This window comes from Onychostoma macrolepis, chromosome 15 (genome assembly GCF_012432095.1).
Source record: "Onychostoma macrolepis isolate SWU-2019 chromosome 15, ASM1243209v1, whole genome shotgun sequence".
Lineage (NCBI taxonomy): Eukaryota > Metazoa > Chordata > Actinopteri > Cypriniformes > Cyprinidae > Onychostoma > Onychostoma macrolepis.
The window spans coordinates 2,057,094-2,076,020 of record NC_081169.1 but is presented as its reverse complement, the minus strand read 5'-3'; the positions used below and the strand labels follow the sequence as shown (position 1 = coordinate 2,076,020).

The following is an 18,927-nucleotide window of genomic DNA, read 5'->3' as shown; positions in this document are numbered from 1 at the left end:
ATTTGGAATGTTGTTCCCAACAAAGCAGTCTATGTCTAGTGGGAACTCCAGAGGGTATTGAGCCCCTGCAACCCACAAAATTTGTTGCAGAGGCACGGCTGAATGATTTGATGTCTGTAAATGCCTGTTTCTTGCCAGCAAAGGTTCAGCGACTGTGGCCAACAGACGTCGACAGATAACGCACTGATCTGAAACTATTTGTCTGTGTCTGTTAGTACAGTGTGAATTGGCCTTTAGAGATGCCAGCTGAGAGGTGATGACATCTGTGAAGAATTACATAATGATTTCTTAGTTATTATTTGTACATCTGCAACATTACATCTTACATTTCTAGTCAAAGTGAATCCTACATCTTTAGGGATTCTTCTGGTGTGAAATACTATTGAGCATAATATTAGTGCGGTGTATATAAAATCTGAAACACAAGATGAAACTAAAATCAATGTTGACCTCATGAAAGAATTGTGGCACAAACAGGTAGAGGTTTGTGTACCTTGTGGTTTAGTATGTGCCACCCTGGGTTAACTCCCAACAGAATGCATGAGTCTGCAAAACTCGAACAAACCATATAGGTCATGTTACAACCATAAAGTAACCCAATGAACCTGAACCTGCTGTTCACCATCTGCTCTACCACATACCCACCATATGATTTCAGATGGGGATTAATACAAAGCAAACTTCCTTAATGGGTTTGTTGAGGGTGCTTTGGGAAGAGGTACTAAACATGGTGCTTGAGGAAAATATTTGGTACTTAATGCATGATTGAAAACACACATCATCACTTTATGCCAGGCACACTCATTCAGTTCAGGGTGATCCATAGATGGGACTCGCTTGTCCAGAGTTAACTAAACATAATATTTCCTGACATAGATTTAACCTGCCTTTGCATAACCATCTACATACTAGACTGTTTCCTTTTCCTGTCATTTCTAGGGGAGGGTTTTTACATGTCACGTGTGGTTTTTTTTTTTTTTTTTTCTTTGTTTTTTCCTCAACAGTCCCTATAACCACTAACATAATTTGTTGGTATTCTGCCTGAACTGACCACATTTACAGTACAGCTTTTGAAATTTCACTGTCTAGACAACTTAATAACAGGAAGTCTGCAGTCCCTCCGGTTAATTGCCACTGGGTTTTAGATGGGGGGTGTTTTTTTTTTTTTTTTTTAATAAACATGCTCTTAAATGAAGTGACCGACACACAGAAGCTTGAATAATATTTGAAACCTGCTCTTGGAATACTTTCATGAGACAAAATGTTAAACACACCCTCCTGCTGTTAAACGATTAATCTTGATTAATCTCTTCCAAAATAAAAGTTTTTGTGTGTGTGCTGTGTATATATAAACGCGCACACACATGCATGTATATTTCAGACAAATATGCTATATTTATATATAATATAAATTATATGCATGTAAATATTTTCAAAATATATACTGTATGTGTGTCTTTTATATATGCATAATGTACACAGTACACACACATTATGTAAACACTTTTATTTTGGATGTGATTAATCTCAATTAATCGTTTGACAGCACTAAAATATATATGTTAATACTGACGATATATTTATCCATTTAAACAAAGTTGTTTTACAAACACAAATTGCTCAGCAGGACAGGAATAGATTTTTATTTTTTTATTTTTTTTAGCTACATTGAAGTAGTTCAATCATGACTTAATTTTATAATTATTTGATCAGTTGGATTATAATCCATAAAATTATAGAAGCAGCTACCCATTAGGGTTCAAGGGGATGTGGGATTTGGCACGACAACAGTTTAACAAAGTTAGGCAAGATTATACCAGTTTTCTGCTTTTATATAGTTGCTAGGTATAGAATGTATAATGTATGAAAAGCTCGTTTTATGAAATGATTAAAAGATATTTGCTCATCAGTATGCCCTTCTGTTCTCAGGCCAGTTCGAGCTGAGCAGTCGTACAGGTGATCACTACCATGCTGGCATGCGTCAACATTATAAAGTCAAGTCCTGTTCAACAGTGACTCCTGCAGCAGAACATTTCACCTCCACCGTGCCGCCGTACTACATAGCAGCAGAGGAGGTTGAGTGGAATTACGCCCCAAACCGCACATGGGAACTGGAAAAACACAAAACTACAATGGAGGACAGGTATACACACAAACTCAGATTTACATTTAGTCATTTAGCAGATGCTTTTATCCAAAGCGACTTACAAATGAGGACAATGGAAGCAATCAAAACAAACAAAAGAGTAATGTGCAAGTGCTATGACAAGTCTCAGTTAGCTTAACACCTTACATGTAGAAAGTCTGTTTTTTTTTTTTTTTTAAAGAATAGAATTAGTATAGAGAGTGCTAGAGTTAGTGAGTCAAATTAAGATGGAAGAGATGTGTTTTTAGCCGATTCTTGAAGATGGCTCAAGACTCTGGGATTGATTTGGGCAGGTGATTCCACCAGGAGGGAACAGTTAATGAAGAAAAATGTAATGTAAAAACTTAAGCATATGTGCACACAGACATTCTACAGTCTGTAAGGACGAGTAGGGAAAAGTTAGGGATAGAGTTAACACTCCAACTGAGACTGGACTGAGAAGAGTCACGTCTCCATGCTTGAGACTCTTTATTTCACACAAAGCAAGCTACAAAGTTTTACCAATTTACTTATGTTACATTACATTATTTTAAAATTACTAGAATACATACACATTTAGACACATTCATGCCCATATTATCTCATGTTTTTTTTTCTTCTCTTTTTCTTTCCTGCTCTACTTAGCCCTGGAAGAATTTATCTTGAACAATCAGAAAATAGGATTGGTGCAAAATACAAGAAGGTGGTGTTTCGTGAATATGTCGATGGAAACTTTATCAAAATGAAACCCAGGCGTCCAGAGGAGGAGCACTTGGAAATAATGGGTATGTCACATCTTACATTAGAAGTGTGAATTGTGAACTACTTTTTTTCCATAAAACAAATTTAAGATTTAGTTATTAATCTTATAATAATGTAGCTCTCGTAAGGCAGTTGAAACCTGCTTCTCAATCTCTCTCTCACACACACACACACACACACACACACACGGGCTGTCAGTCAATTAAAATGTTTAATCTAATTAATGTTGATGTTGTCGATTAATCTCAAATTAAATCTGGCTTTTAAATTACCCAAAAAAGATCATTTAAAGCCATTGTGTTAAATGAGAAAGTATCAAGTGTACATAGCTTTACAAATATATTTTATGTGATTTTACACTGTAAAACTTTTCGTTGTAAATTTACCGTAAAATACAGGCAGCTGGGTTGCCAGCCACTTACTGTATCTTTACAGGACTACTACTGTATACATTTACAGTTCTTTACTGTATTTACCAAATACAGTATTATTCTGTTATAGAACTTATTTTTACAGTATTGGACTTTTTCTTTCAGTACTCTTAGATTTACAAAATTAAAAATATTATACGTTTTCATAACAGTAGTCACAACAAAAAAGAGAAAACAACATTCTCTGAGTTTTAAAACATTTATTTAGAAGAGAAGACCAGAACATTGCCTTATATGAACACATTGGATGAAATGCCAGCTTTAGTTTTATATATATATATATATATATATATATATATATATATATATATATATATATATATATATATTTATATAGTTATATAGTTTTATATATTATATATATAAAATAAAACATGTAAAATGCAATTAAAAATAAATGAGATTAACAATTAGCAAGTAATTCAAAATGCAGTAAAGAATGGAAAGGTTTTTCAGAACAGAGGAAACCTGTGGGTTTACAGTACTGTTCTTTTAGTACACACGTCCAGTCTTTTAAGTCACTTTTCCTTTCTTGGTTTTTGATGCACATTCAGGGTTGATGTCGAGAAAGCATCTAAAAGGCTGAAAAAAAATAAGTGAACATAATCAGCTCTATAATCAACTGTATAAAATGTTTGTGAAAAAATACTTAAGTACTTTACAAATACTGTCAAGACAAGTTGGTGACAATTCACTATCATATATATCAATGGTAAACATGCTAATGTCTAACCTCAATCACAGGGGTGCATGCCACCTCTTCCTGATACTGGAGGTTGAAATCATACAATAATACAAACAGCACTGCAAGGCCAGAGACAAAGTTGGGCTGCTCAACATCTACCGCTGGTTGCTTAGAGATTGACCTGAAAAAAAAAAGAAAATACTTCAAAAACTACTGTGGGTTCCATTGAAATCCAGAAATTATGTGAATGAACACCACAACAGCTTAAGCAGCAAATTTTGCAAAACACAAAATTTGTCACTGCCAATACTTTTGGCCACAACTATAGATGTAAACTGCATAATAATAGGATCTCATGAATGCACAGTCGAGCACAAAAGACCAACGTCAGTGTCAGGACTTTCATTAAACAATATATTAAAATTACGGTTTGTTTTTCACCAAACCATATCGTATTCCCCCAGAACACTTGGAATATATGACATGTGTCACATGTCTTGATGCTGGTCGCTATCACTGCCATTATATTTAGTGGTTCCGAAAAACAAAGAAGGTCATACGGCATTAGAACCACGCCAGGTTGCGTAATATGGAAGCATATGGGTAGCAAAATTCAGTTTGAAATGTAATATGCAAAATGGCAATGTTTTTCTGTATTTAAACTTACATTTTCCCATTCATATGTGCAATATTTAGTGCAAAATTAAAATTCCATTATGTAATTTCCTACACTAGTTTTAATATACAAATTAAAAACATTTTAACGCTTTATAAGTTGCAAAATGAAAGTTTCAGTATGCATTCTGAGCATGCTGAGGTGCAGCAGAAGGATAGCAAAATGGTGATTTAAATGTCTTTTTATTTTTCTTAAATGCATTGACACTTACATATAAGACGTTTCAATTGCATTTTCATTAAATACTCCATGATGAATATAGGTTAAGTCAGTGTGGAAAGCGTTTGGTTAACGATGAATATTGACCTATTGTGCATCCTGTTGCCGAGCCCCGCCTTGATGTAGCCTAAAGATTGACAGGTCGGGGGTGTGTTGCATTTTCAAATCCACATTGTCTTTCTATTCATCATGGGGTATTAAATGAAAATGCAATTGAAACGTCTTATGTGTCAATGCATTTAAGAAAAATAAAAGTCATTTAAATCACCATTTTGCTACCCTTTTGCTGCACCTTTGGCTCAGAATGCATTCTGAAATTCTCACTGCATTTTGCTATAATTATGTAGGTATTATGATGAAAATGCAATCCCAAGTGTCCTACCCCTAAGTCTAAATGCATTTAGGAAAAACAGCATTTAAATGAAAATTTTGCTACAGTTTTTGCTTGGACATGTTAAACACATCTAATCAATTTGGGTAGTACATTTTCATTTTGCAACTTATAAAGCATTAAAATATGTTTTTAATTTGCATATTAAAACTATTGTAGAAAATGGCAAATGTAAATTATATAATTGAATTTTTCATTTTCATTTTGCACACATGTATGAGAAAATGTACATTAAAATCACAGAAATGCATTGCCATTTTACATGCATTGCCAGTTTGCACATCACAAATTGAATTTGAAGTGACTTCAAATTGAATTTTGCTACCCATATGCTTCCATAGCGTAAATGATGACAATATTAATTTTAGGGTGTACTAAACCTTTACTGTTTACATACCAAGAATTATAAGTTGTGTTCTCTGGCAAATGTAGAGATTGCTGGACATCAGATGGAGTGATGAATACCTGAAACAATTTTTAAAAAGACAGCACAACCATCACTAACAGAACCAACACATAAAACACGTTGCAAATAAATGTGATTTGAGTAATCTCTACTTACATCTGCTTGAAGGGTAAAACCATCTAATTTCTGCAAGTGTGGGAGCAGCTGCAGGACCATGGAAGACATGAAAGCAATCAGGAATCGGCCTACTACATTTGAAATAACCATTAGGAACATGACTATGGATTTTCGTGTGCTGGCAAAATTATAACACATTAAAAAGCACAATCATAGAACTGACATTTTTTAACATGGACTACAATACTTGTGAAGCACTTACATTAGCACCGGATCTTCATCACATTGTTCAGCCTGAAACAAACAAACAAAAAAAAGTTGCAGGTCATGCTCGAATCCATTTATCATCGTCTCAGGCACAGGTTTGATGATTCAGATGACAGATTATTTTCGTGTCTGCTCACGCAGCGTCATCCATTGTTTGCTGCGTCACAGGCAGCTAACGCTTGAAACACAAAACGAAGCTCATAAAGCTTAAAAACTACTCACAGATTCACAAACCACTGGCTTATTTTAATAACGCGAATAATTATTCTGTTCAATTAAATCCCACTGACGAACCTAGTTTGCCTGTAGTACACAGTTCACATCACATCACATTTGAATTGAGTGTGCAAAATAAATCTATCCCACAATGCAATGCATTTACAGTATGATACTGTATTACAAATTTAGCGGGCTGAAAACAGAAAACTGCTGTAGATTTACAGACATTCTGTAAAATATACAGCATTTTACTGTTTTATAAAAATACAATATAATACTGTTTAAAACATTGCTGTAAATTTACAGGCATTTTCTCAGTGTAAAATTTATTGCAAATAAACGTTTAGACTACAACGACAATGGAACATAAATACTGAAATGTTTCTCAAATCATCTTTTTTTTTTTTTTTTTTTTTTTTTGTACATTCAAAGAAAGTCACTGGTAACGAAAACAGCCTAGTTACCTACAGTCTACAAAATACTTTATGTTGTGCAAAAGAAAGTCATACAGTTTTGAAACAACATGAGGGTAACTGATGACAGAATCAATTTTTTGGTGAACTATCCCTTTAAAGTTTTTATTTACTTTTTATTCAAATGATAAGAAATAAGAAACTAAAACTGCCAGCAGGTGGTGGTAATTTCTTTCTGTCTTTCACACGATTCGTTCACAAAACAGATTCATTCTGAAACAAATTAACGCTGTGTTGATCGGAGACGCAGAGTTCTGCTATGGCTTTAAAGGTAATTTCTCTGCAAAAACAGACAATATTGTGTTTAAAATAACACAATTACCTTTTTATTTACTGAACTGTTGTATCACATTTTAAACTTGTGATATTCAGAACAAAAACGGCGTTCGTGTGATATAACTCTCTCTTGCCCGTATGATATTATATGAGATAAAAACTCATACAGGGGCATTTTTGCACCAATATCTTGAATTTTAGGGTATAACTGCATTGATGGAGTTGTTGCCCTGCATCATATTTGTCAACTGCATGAAATGTAAGATGACGTACAGGTCTGGGGGCGGAGCCAGTGTGTTAGCTGCGTTAAAATATTTTAATCATGTTATTTTAAAATAACTAATTAAGTTAACACATTAAACTGATAGCCCTAATAAATATATACATGCATACATGCATGCATGCATACAGAGAGAATTGTAATTAGGTGTACTTGGTAACAATATTGGGAAGCATCACACATTTATAGATGAGTGTTAGATTCACTAATGACAAAGCAGGTCTCTTTGTTTTAGCTCATTACCTTTGCTTTTGTGTTTCTATATTGACTCTTATTTTATTTGCAGGACCCATCATTAGAGCTGAGGTTGGTGAGAGCATTCAAGTTGTGTTTAAAAACAAAGCCAGCAAGCCATATTCTGTTCATGCCCATGGAGTGAAGACCAGTAAAACCCATCAGAACAGTGTTCAACCAGGTCTGTTATTTCACAGATTTGTATTTTATGTGGACAAGAGTGATTCAATAAGTAAACCTCTCTGTGTGCATGTGTTAAATGTATTATAGGTCAAATGTTGACATACACCTGGACCATTCCAAAACGATCAGGTCCAGGTCTCAGTGATCCAAACTGTATAACGTATGCCTACTACTCATCTGTCAGCCTAGTTGAGGTATAAAACCTGTAACAATATTAATTGTTTTTATACAAAGGTGATCTTACTTAAACATATGTTATTAAACCAAATGTAAATTTGATAGTGTGAGTTTTTACAGTATGATTACAGATATTATCTGTAAATGTTCTTCAGGACTTGATGAGCGGTTTGGTGGGTCCACTGATAGTGTGCCGCAAAAACACCTTGAACACCGACAGACGTAGAAAAGACATTGATAAAGAGTTTGCCCTCCTTTTTATGGTGTTCGATGAAAATGAGTCCCACTACCTGGATGAAAACATAAAAACCTACCTTAAAGTAGACCCAGAAAAATATGAAGACAAATATGATGGGGACTTTATGGAGAGCAACAAAATGCATGGTAATTGAGAATGACACACACACACACACACACACACACACAGTGTTACAAGTTTACAGGAGAAATAAATGGCGTCTTCAGTTTGACTTTGAAGAACTCAAAACTCTCTCTCTCTCTTCCACAGGTATTAATGGAAAGATGTATGCTAACCTCCATGGGTTGAATATGGCAGAGAATGACAGGACGGAGTGGTATTTGATAGGACTGGGGAATGAAATCGACATGCACACTGTGCATTTCCATGCTCAGAGCTTCATTTACAAAGTACATACATAAACACACCAGGGAAAATAAAATTTAAAAAATATATATACCGTATATACTGGCATGAGGACAATGAGGGGTGTTGACACCAATGCAAGCGTCAATGCATATGTCTTGTGAATTTATGGCCTGACATACACATTCATGTCCATTAATATGTGAATCAGTTGCAACAACAGGTTGACATGCATGCAAAGTCAAAAAACACTTTCATTGCCTTATAATATGCATTTATTTTTACCTTACTTGCTCAACGACTCCCAAATGATTCGCTCAACGATTGATTTTTCCAAACCCCTCCTTTGCGTGATGCTAATCTGCAGTGATTGGTCCGATTGGATCATGCCTGTAATGCCTGATAAAGCAGCATTTGTGAGTGCTTTGTGTACAGCGTTACCGGGGAAACAGCTATTTTTACAGCTCCAAAAGCGGCACATAGTGGCAAAGAATCAATTTGCATTTTCATTCAGACCAAGTTTTCACGTTTTCCCAGGTCTGTGCGCGCAACAAGTGGGCGGCAGTATGCTAATGTTTCATGTTGACGTCAACATGAAACGGCTTGGGATTCGTTTTAAAAACGACTCGTTTCAATGATTCAGAGTAGACTCTCTTTTGAGAGACAATAACTTTATACACAGGTCTAAGTGAATAAAAACATCCTGCAAAGTTTTAAATCTGAAAGTGCACTGTTACACACTGCATGAAAGGTCATTTTCAAAAATCCATAATAGTGACACTTTAATAATAATAATAAATATATTTATTTAGTATGGCAGCATGCATGTATGTATTCATTTTTTTTCCCTTAGATGGCAAAAAGATCTATATGAATAATAAAAGCAAGTCTTTTTGCATCCATCATTAAACACTGGTTGCACTGTAGGGCTGGGCGATATATCGAACACGATATTCATGCGCATCTCGTCTATAAAGCCGGTTCCGTGATTAACGCTAAATCTCCATCACCTGTTTTCAAATCGTGTGTTTTTGATTTACTATAAGGTCTTTTTATGTCATTACAGTTTCATATTCTGCTTTTAGCAGCAGAGCTTCACTGCTAACATGTACATTTTATATATTGTAATATCAAAGGCTAGATTGCACCCCCACCCCATGCCACCCCAGTAGATCCACTCCTGAAACATACTAATGCATAAATACAGTTTAAGTGTCAAAATGTCTCTCAAACGCGCTCATTTTCTCTCCGTCAGACGGATCATCCTCATCGTGCTGATGTATACGACCTGTTCCCAGGAACATTTCAGACCATAGAAATGACTGCAGGAAGTCCTGGACAGTGGCTGCTTCACTGCCATGTGACCGACCACATCCATGCGGGCATGGAAACACTTTTCACTGTTTCTAGAGGTTAGTAGTGACCGTTATCAAATGGGCCTACAGAGCTCTTAGCCTAGAGAGAGTCTTCAATGTTAGCATAAGGATGCTTTCACACTAATGATGTGGGGTCAATGTCTGGAAGAGTTTTGCTCATCTTGCTCCAACATCTGCATGGAGGTTTCTAGTGATCCAGAAGTCCTTGATTAGCTGGTTCAGGTTTGCTTAATTTTCTTAAACTCTGCAGGACAGTGATCTTCCAAGATTGGACTCCCCTCCCCTAGTGAACCATCTGCTTGAAGAGATGGTTTATACTGAACCAACTGCAATTCTTTGTTAATATGAACTTGATCGATCTTAACTCATGGAAGTAAACTGCTATTGATGAATTTGCATCTTTGCATTCTTCCGCAAGTCATAAACAGTGTCCAGAATTTAAATTTTGGTTATAATTTTGGAAGTTCGTTTCATCTGCAATAAAAAAAAAAAAAGAAGTTCTAGCTAGTGCAGGAACCTCTAATAATAGCCGGTTATTTCTTTACTACGTGTCCTGCATTACATCTGCTGACCCAGGCCCGGATTAACAGTGTAGTGCCCTAGGGTGACCACATTTGAAGTGCCCCCCCCCCTTTAATTTTATTAAAGGTAGGCTATGTCAATGTCAAATTTAAAAATTTATATTTTTCCAAAAATTCTAAAAAAAAAAAAAAAAAATTCTAAAAATAAAAATAGAATAAGAAGAATATGTTAACTAATCAAAAGAAATCATATAACAAAATTAGTTTGTTTTCACTACAAAGGTGGCACAGAAGTACACAAGTGGCATGTAGGTAAATTTACAGACATTTACTGAGGTGGCATGGATGTTTTAAATTCATAATGTTGTGAGATTGTTTTAAATATTTCAAATCAAACAATAGTTCTATATTCAAAATTTTATGATTTAAATAACTGAAAGGACACTTTAAACATAAACATAAAACTGCCAGCAGGTGGAGGTTTTTTTTTTTTTTTTTTTTTTCACTGAATCATTCATTCAACTGATTAATTTGAACAGCTGATTCATTCAGGAACGAAGCAAGTGTCTTTATGAGTGGGTAATTGAATCACTGACTCACTAGATTAATTTAAAAACGCAGGTTCATTCATAAATGAAACACCGCTATGTTTGAATGGAGATGTGCAGCGGCTCGGCTGTGACTGTTTGAAACTGTTCCTTGACTAAATAGAGCAAAATCAGGCAATATTGTTAAAAGTCATACAATGTACATCACTTTATATAACTTATTGTTTATTGAGCTGTTGTATTAATTTAATATCACATTTACAAACTCCTTTAATAATCTTTAAAAGCTGTTACTCACTTCAGTTCATAGCAATCTCACAAAACTCCATTATTATCAATGAAGCGCTCTACACTGCACAACGAATCACTTATTTACACCGTCTACACTTTTTGTTATAACGAGAGGATTTGTGAGCTTGCATAACTCAGCAATGAACAAAAGTATTTTTAGCAGTGAGTGGATTCTGATTAACATTGCATTCAAGGAATCATGTCTGCGATACATTACTCAATGCTGCACAAACACGCAAGTAGAAAGCTTTGAAGCTCCTCTCAGCGCAAACACAAATAGAATATTTGAATAATAACACAAATAGAATAACAAATAGAAATGCTGATCGGGTTAGTCACACAGGTGCTCCTAAATATTTTTTGATAGTCGCACACAGTAGCTACTTTTCAGTCGTACTGTATAGCCCTGTCTATGTGTCGTGATATATTTTCTCTCTCTTTTTTTAAAAATTTACGTTTTGCACAACCGCCAAGTCGATGTTGCCTATCCATTTGAGAATAAATATGCTTGACTCTGACTGGGGGGAGGGGGCAAATACACTGTGACCTGACCCAATCGCAGTTCTTTATATGCGTGCATATATTTGATATTCTCTCTGTATATTGTATCATTAACTGTTCCTTTTCTATGCATCTGTATCTCTTCCAGCAAAATAATATATACAAAATATGAAAAAATATTTTAAAGGTCTTGTCATTATCGTAATCACTTGGTGCCCCCCTATTGGCTGGTGCCCCAGGGCACTCGCCCAATCCAGTCTATGGATAATCCGGCCCTGTGCTGACCTGCAACAGAACAAAAATCAGGCAGTCAACCTAGTGTGTGTGTGTGACCAAATGTCCCCACAAGGATAGTAAAACTTGAAATTTCTGACATCTTGGGGTCCCCACGAGGAAAAAAAAAAAAAAAAGATTAAAAATGGTAAATGATGTTTATCTGAAAGTGTAACAGTGCAAGCAGGTTTTCTGTAAGGGGTAGGGTTAGGGGATAGAAAATATATAAATTTTATACTGATCAAACAATAAGTCTATGGAAAGTCCCCAAAATTCACAGAAACAAGTGTGTGGGTGTTTGTGTAGATGGTAAATCCAATGTGGCAAAAAACAAACAAACAAAAAAACATAACTAAAGAGTGTCCAGAAAAGTGCGCTTTTGGTAGTGAAGCTGGATTTTTGTTCACAAATGCACATGTGAATCCAGGAATGCACAGGCCAATTCAGAAAAGCAAGAATCAAAGTGTAATAAGAAGCTTACATGGTTATTAAAGCATACAGTATAATCCACTTGTACACAAGGAGTATTTGTACTGTATATATGCAATGACGTATTTATGTGGCAACAAATACAGAGCTGATTGCAATAGCACATTGTCTCAAGAATATTTGGGAATGTTCTTCTGCATTTGTAGATCTTTTAAAGCTTTTATTCACATACTGTAGTGAGAGTTGATCTCCAATATGCATCGTCTTCACATTGCTTTGACATTAAATGATAATTTAAACCAGGGTTTCCCAAATGGGTTTGTGATGTTTAGAAAAAGTTATCGGTTTCTAAACAGAAGAGACCGTTTGTCACTTGTCCTTAACCTTGTTGTCAGTCATTGCGGTCTCAGAATTTAGAGGGAGACTTTGGGATGAACAGATAGATTTTGTAACAAGCTTTCCAATTTGTCATTCTGTATGTGATCTATATATGTGCATGTATTCCGTAAAGTGTTCACATTCAGATATGCTTTAAAGTCCTTATGTTTCATAACATAGCGCCAGAAGAGGGATAATGGTGTAGGTAGACTGTTTTAATTTTGATGGCATATTTCTTTTTTGAGAGAAGACCATGCTCAAGTTCATGACTATGTGCAGTTCATCCATTCCATGTTGAAGAAGCAGAGAGTAAATTTAAATTCAATAATGATGATGACAAGGAAACCTATGAAGTAGTGATTCTGAAATTTGACGAGCACTTAATTCCTTAATTCCTACTTAAATATACAACTACATCAGTGGAGTCAGAGAGAAGGAGAGTAAATGGAAGCTTTCGTAAGGGGACTCAGAAGTTCAGTTCAGTATTTATTTTTGAAGATTCTGATCCGATTGAGAGACGAATCTCTGTGACAAAAGCTGCAACAGCCAGTAACATTGAAAACCGATTTGCTCAAAATTCTGAGCAAAGTGAAACCAAATTGAACAAAATGAGAAGGAAGGAGGGTTGAAATTGCACAAGTTACAACAAAGAACACAACCAGAGAGAAGTGCAACAATGTTGGCCATTTTGCTGTGGTGTGACACACAGAAGTGGCGCACGAAATTACATCATAAAAGTGCTGGGTTACTGATGTCTCTTTGTTCTGTGTGTGCACCCATTCTACCATAAACAGCCCAAATAAAACACACTTGAACCAGCTAATGAAGTACTGGAAAATTACAGGGAGTCACATTTGAGCTGGATGGGACTTGATTTCTTCCTTTGCTAATTGTTACAATTTTATGTGAGTGACGGGTTGCCAAAGAAGAGGGTTTAGTGTCCAGCCCTCACGCCGGTGCACATATCATCATAGAAGAGATGTTGTCTCATGGGGGAGGGGAAGTTAATGTTTTGATTTTAAAATTACATGGGCAGATTAATTTTTTAAAACAAATGATGTGCACCGATAAATCATTCCGTGAAAAATACAAAATATAAATTTTGACGACATGGTAACATTCTGTTCAGTGAAAACATTTGCGTATATGTCACGTTTTTATTGGTTGGTTAGTAAACGTGGGTCGTAGCAGCAAACACGCTGCGCGACGATCATGCTGTATCGTACGCTATCTTTGGTCACAAGATCGTGACAACGGCTGTCTTTGAACCTCTGTCACTGTACGACACAAGATCACCGATTAGGAGCCACGGTCACAGAAATCACCATGATTGTTTCACGATGCCAGTCTTTCGTCTGGGACAGCCAAAAATCGTGCAGAAAAATCGAGCAGGACTGGGCACCCCTGGGTTAGCTGGACCAGATATGTTTCACTGAATTAGACACAGTTAGACTCCAATCAAAGTGCAGAAACATCACAAAGATTATCAAGAGAAATGGCTTGTACTTGAGCTAAATTTCAAAACACAACACAAGAAAGTCTTTGTCCAGAACTGGAAACTTTCATATTTCCTTTAATTTTAGAAAATGCTGATATCTTACCATAACTTGGCTAAAATTTGTATCTCTTTCTTTTTTTATTTTAATTTTGATTTCCTTTATTGGAATGACAAATAGTTAAATTTGTTCTTGCAAGTATTGAAATATATACAAATAAAACAATATAAAAAGAAAATGGTGCAAAACATCAATTAAAGGGATAGGCTACTAAGAAATGAAACGTCATTTTCACACCTTTTCACAAAGGGTTTTTTTTTTTTTTTTTTTTAAATATCCTAGTCAAGCTTGTTCATATAAAAGCAGTACATTTATCCTCTTTGAGATTGCAAAAATGCAAATGTAAAAAAGGGTTCTTTTTGATAAATTTAAGATTAATAAACAACACGAAACATGATGCCTAAAAACTCAAGTATGCATGTACTTTCTTTTCTGAGCTCTCTGTTGAGTTAAGAATATTTGCTCTCTTACTTAGGGATTTTATTGTGCTTTTTTACATAAGCAACTCTTTAGAGAGGATGAATGACTAATTTGTATGAAGTGAGTGTCAATTTCTATGAATTTATATACATTCTCTGTTTTTATTTGTATTTTACTCATCAGGGTCATCAGTGAGAGTTCCAAATCCAGCCAGTGGTAAATAAACATTTATATTCACTGCATTATGTTCTTAGCAAATCATGTGTTCATTGACAACGATCCCCATTCTCACAGATGACTAAAAATGCTATATTATTCATGCCAGGCCAGTAGTTGTATAAACTGAACACGTAATGCGCATGTGCATGTCTTTGATTAGCTCAGGGTTGTCCAAACTCGGTCCTGGATGACCACTTTCCTTCAGAGTTTAGCTACAACTTGCCTCAGCACACCTGCCTGGATGCTTCTAGTATGCCTTGTAAGACCTTGATTAGCTGTGTTTGATTGGGGTTGAAGTTGAACTCTGCAGGGCAGTGGCCTCCAGGAGCAGGACTGGACACCCCTGGGTTAGCTGGTCCACCCTCAAAATGTAAATTTAGACCGAATCATTTTATGTAATTCAATTGCATAACAATTTTCCATCCATTTAGATTACATAGTTTTAACATTAAACAAATCAATAAACATAATGTGATTCATATGCATCAGTCATACGTGAATGAAACCGGTAAGATTTATGTAATAATTCACAGCAAAGTCCCCACACTGCTCAGTGTTCATGTGTTTCCACACTACAGAGTGTTCAAGTAGAATTGAAGCAGTGTTGAGTTAAGAGGATAATTATGTGATGATTGATCATTAATGTTGAACAGCTGCTGTTATCAAGCAGAGTCACCGAAGGAAAGAGAAACACAAGAACTACAACTGACTTCAGCCATAGACGATGAGATATTTAATGTCTTTTATTTTAGTTGATTCCTTCAAGATCTGATTAAACAACTCCACAAACAGTTTTATCAGCTTCACATCACTAACCAGACTGAATTTATGGTACCAGCATAGTGCAAGACTCTCCCATGTATCCCAGCATGCATTGCAGAATGAATAAACAATGCAGCTGAATTGTCTGATTCTTTTCTTTTATTCTTACTATTTTCTTTTACGCTTGCTGTTTTTGTTGTGACTTTTTAGTAGCTTGTGTTGTGATGTTCAGAGTTTTATCTGAATATTTTGTTGACTGTCACCATTGCTGAGATTCATACACTGATTCTTCATGTCTTTGGTGTGCTACAGAAAACGTTTTGTGCACACAGTGATTTGCAAATTATTCAAATTATTTGATATTTACAATAATGCTAGATCTGAAGCTATAAAAATCCATGTAATCAGAAATTGGACTTCAAATGAGGTCAGTGGATCTTTTTTTTTCTTGGCTTTATTAGCTAAGCTAAGTGTGTTTTATACAAACCCACAACTAAAGCAACAAGTGTAATATTAACACCAAAATGTCAAGGGGTCAAGAGCTCAACAAAAGGAAACACTGGTCTCTTTGATGGTGATTTCAAACAAAACAATAAACCATCTAAACCTCTGTTAATTCTCAATAAGAGCTTCTCTAGACAGAAATAAATTCAGTCTGGTTAGTGATGTGAAGCTGATAAAGCTGTTTATGGAGTTGTTTAATCAGATCTTGAGAGATTTAATGTTGTCTTTTATTTCAGTTGATTCCTTCATCGTCTGTGTCTGAAGTCAGTTGTTGTTGTTTCTCTTTCCTTCGGTGATTCTTCTTGATAACAGCAGCTGTTCATCATTAATGATCAATCATCACATAATTATCTTCTTAACTCAACACTGCTTCAATTCTACTTGAACACTCTGTAGTGTGGAAACACATGAACACTGAGCAGTGTGGGGACTTTACTGTGAATTATTACATAAATCTTACCGGTTTCATTCACGTATGACTGATGCATATGAATCATATTAAGTTTATTGATTTGTTTGTTAAAACTATGTAATCTAAATGGATGGAAAATTGTTATGCAATTGAATTACATAAAATGTAAATTTAGACCGGAAAATTTTTTTGAGTGCAGATATGTTTAATTGAATTGGACTCAGGTGGACTCCAATCAAAGTGCAGAAATATCACAAAGATGATCAAGAGAAATTGGTTGCACCTGAGCTAAATTTCAAAAGTAAATGTCAAAATTCAGCACAACACCAGAAAGTCTTTGTCCAGAACTGGAAACTGCTTTTCCTTATGGTCCATTTTATTGTTCATGTTTCCTTTTAATTTTAGAAAATGTTGATATCTTACCATCACTTGGCTAAAATTAGTATATTTTCCTATTTTAATTCTAATTTTAATGTTCTTTATTGGAATGACAAATAGTTTAATTTTATATTTCAAGTATTCAAATCTACACAAATAAAACAATACAAAATGAAAATAGTGCAAAACAACACACATTTAAGGGATAAGTTACCAAGAAATTAAACTAGTCATTTTCACACCCTGGTCTTGGGACACAAAAGAAGAATTTTTTTCAAGCTTGTTCATATAAAAGCAGTACACGTTTACCCTTAAATGCAAAAGTATAAAATGACCATTTTGATAAATTAATATTAATACACAACAAAAAACATAAACTCTCTCTTGTGTTAAGAATTGTTCTCTCACTCTTGAATGACTAAAGTGTGGGTGAACTGTCAATATGTGTTTCTATGAATGTGTTTTTATTTGTATTTGTTTCAGGGTCATCAGGTTCATCAAAGAGTGATGGGGAAAATCCAGACAGTGGTAAATAAACATTTATATTCACTGTTTTAAAAAAAAAAATTATTATTCTTATCAAATCATGTGATGTTCATACACATTGTGAAAACTGTTTAAAAAATATATATGTATACCCCTGTGTTTTTTTTTTGTTTGTTTGTTTTTCTTTCTTTTTCAGCCTTCAGTCATTTTGGAAACCTGTCTACTCTGATGTTGTGTCTCCTTGGATCGGTCCTGTCACACTTTGTAGCACACTGAAAAAAGATCAAAGTAACCATGAGCCCAATAGAACCAATATTTATTGCTGTAACACTGATGCTCACTACTTAGTTACCTTATGTAGCATTCTCACTGTATAGCTGTTTTGGACACACTTCAGCTGTTGAGGAAAACAACTAATAAATAAGATTAGTCGTGCAATTTTGATTTAACATGCAAGTAATGATCCATATAATTGTTTGAGTTAATAAAATCAAAGCTTAAAGAAGAATGTACTTTACTCCCCAGCACTGCATGTTTGTTATGTCTGTCCAGTTGGAAGTGAGCATCCCTATGTCTTAGAGCAGAGCCCTTGAAATGGGGACTTTGGAGGGAACAGGGCTCTTGTGTGTCATTTGGAATGCAATGAAAGACAACATATTTTCTTCATTATCTTCACCTGGAATGTTAGCATGACATAAACACAATGTATCAGCTGTATTTGCAGTATAATTATACCATGTCAGATGCTTTCAATTTCCATAAATGCACTACTGGTGGCTACAACTGCATCTGCCACCTTAGTAGACACTGAGTTGAGTAACGAGTGTGTGAATTAATTAATGAGTTACTTTCTTACTCGTTTGATTGTTTTGTATATATGGTTGCACAGATTAATTGTTTTTTAGTTGTTCAATATATGTAACTTTTTTTTGTGTGTGTTAAGATTGCTGTGACTTTTCTATTTCCAATTTGAACTACTTGTAATCTTCATTGTTCACTGTTTTTCTGATGTCCTGTGGCCAATGTTCTGGTAGCCTACTAAATTACAAATTGGAAAAAAGAACAAAATGAATCAAATAAAGAGATGAATTACGAAAATTATAAGTAGTAGGCTATTAGTATTTTGAAGAATGGTCTCTTGAGTGTTCCATAATTATATGTATGCAAAGAGTTTGTGTACTTTAAGTGTCCTATCTGCATCACAGCATGCATTTTACTTTGGTGATGCATGACTGAGCCTATAATTTCTTAACTGTGAAAGATAACATAATACAAGCATCAAATAACAGGTCATATTCTGACATATGAAGTTTTTATTTGAGTAATTAGAATCTGTGCTCATATTTAT

General features: G+C 35.0%; 1 protein-coding gene across 1 annotated transcript in view; it reads left to right on the top strand.

The window, feature by feature from the left end:
- Window positions 1–18,870, top strand: part of hephl1a (hephaestin-like 1a) — a 33,135-nt gene extending 14,265 nt beyond the window's left edge. Inside the window, exons 13-22 of the mRNA XM_058744428.1 lie at window positions 1,930–2,143; window positions 2,771–2,910; window positions 7,614–7,742; window positions 7,832–7,938; window positions 8,077–8,305; window positions 8,430–8,569; window positions 9,781–9,937; window positions 15,002–15,034; window positions 17,577–17,621; window positions 17,776–18,870. Of these exons, the coding sequence (XP_058600411.1) occupies window positions 1,930–2,143; window positions 2,771–2,910; window positions 7,614–7,742; window positions 7,832–7,938; window positions 8,077–8,305; window positions 8,430–8,569; window positions 9,781–9,937; window positions 15,002–15,034; window positions 17,577–17,621; window positions 17,776–17,855 (1,274 nt within the window). The 3' untranslated portion in view covers window positions 17,856–18,870. The remainder of the gene's footprint in view (window positions 1–1,929; window positions 2,144–2,770; window positions 2,911–7,613; window positions 7,743–7,831; window positions 7,939–8,076; window positions 8,306–8,429; window positions 8,570–9,780; window positions 9,938–15,001; window positions 15,035–17,576; window positions 17,622–17,775) is intronic.
- Window positions 18,871–18,927: the final 57 nt, after the last annotated feature.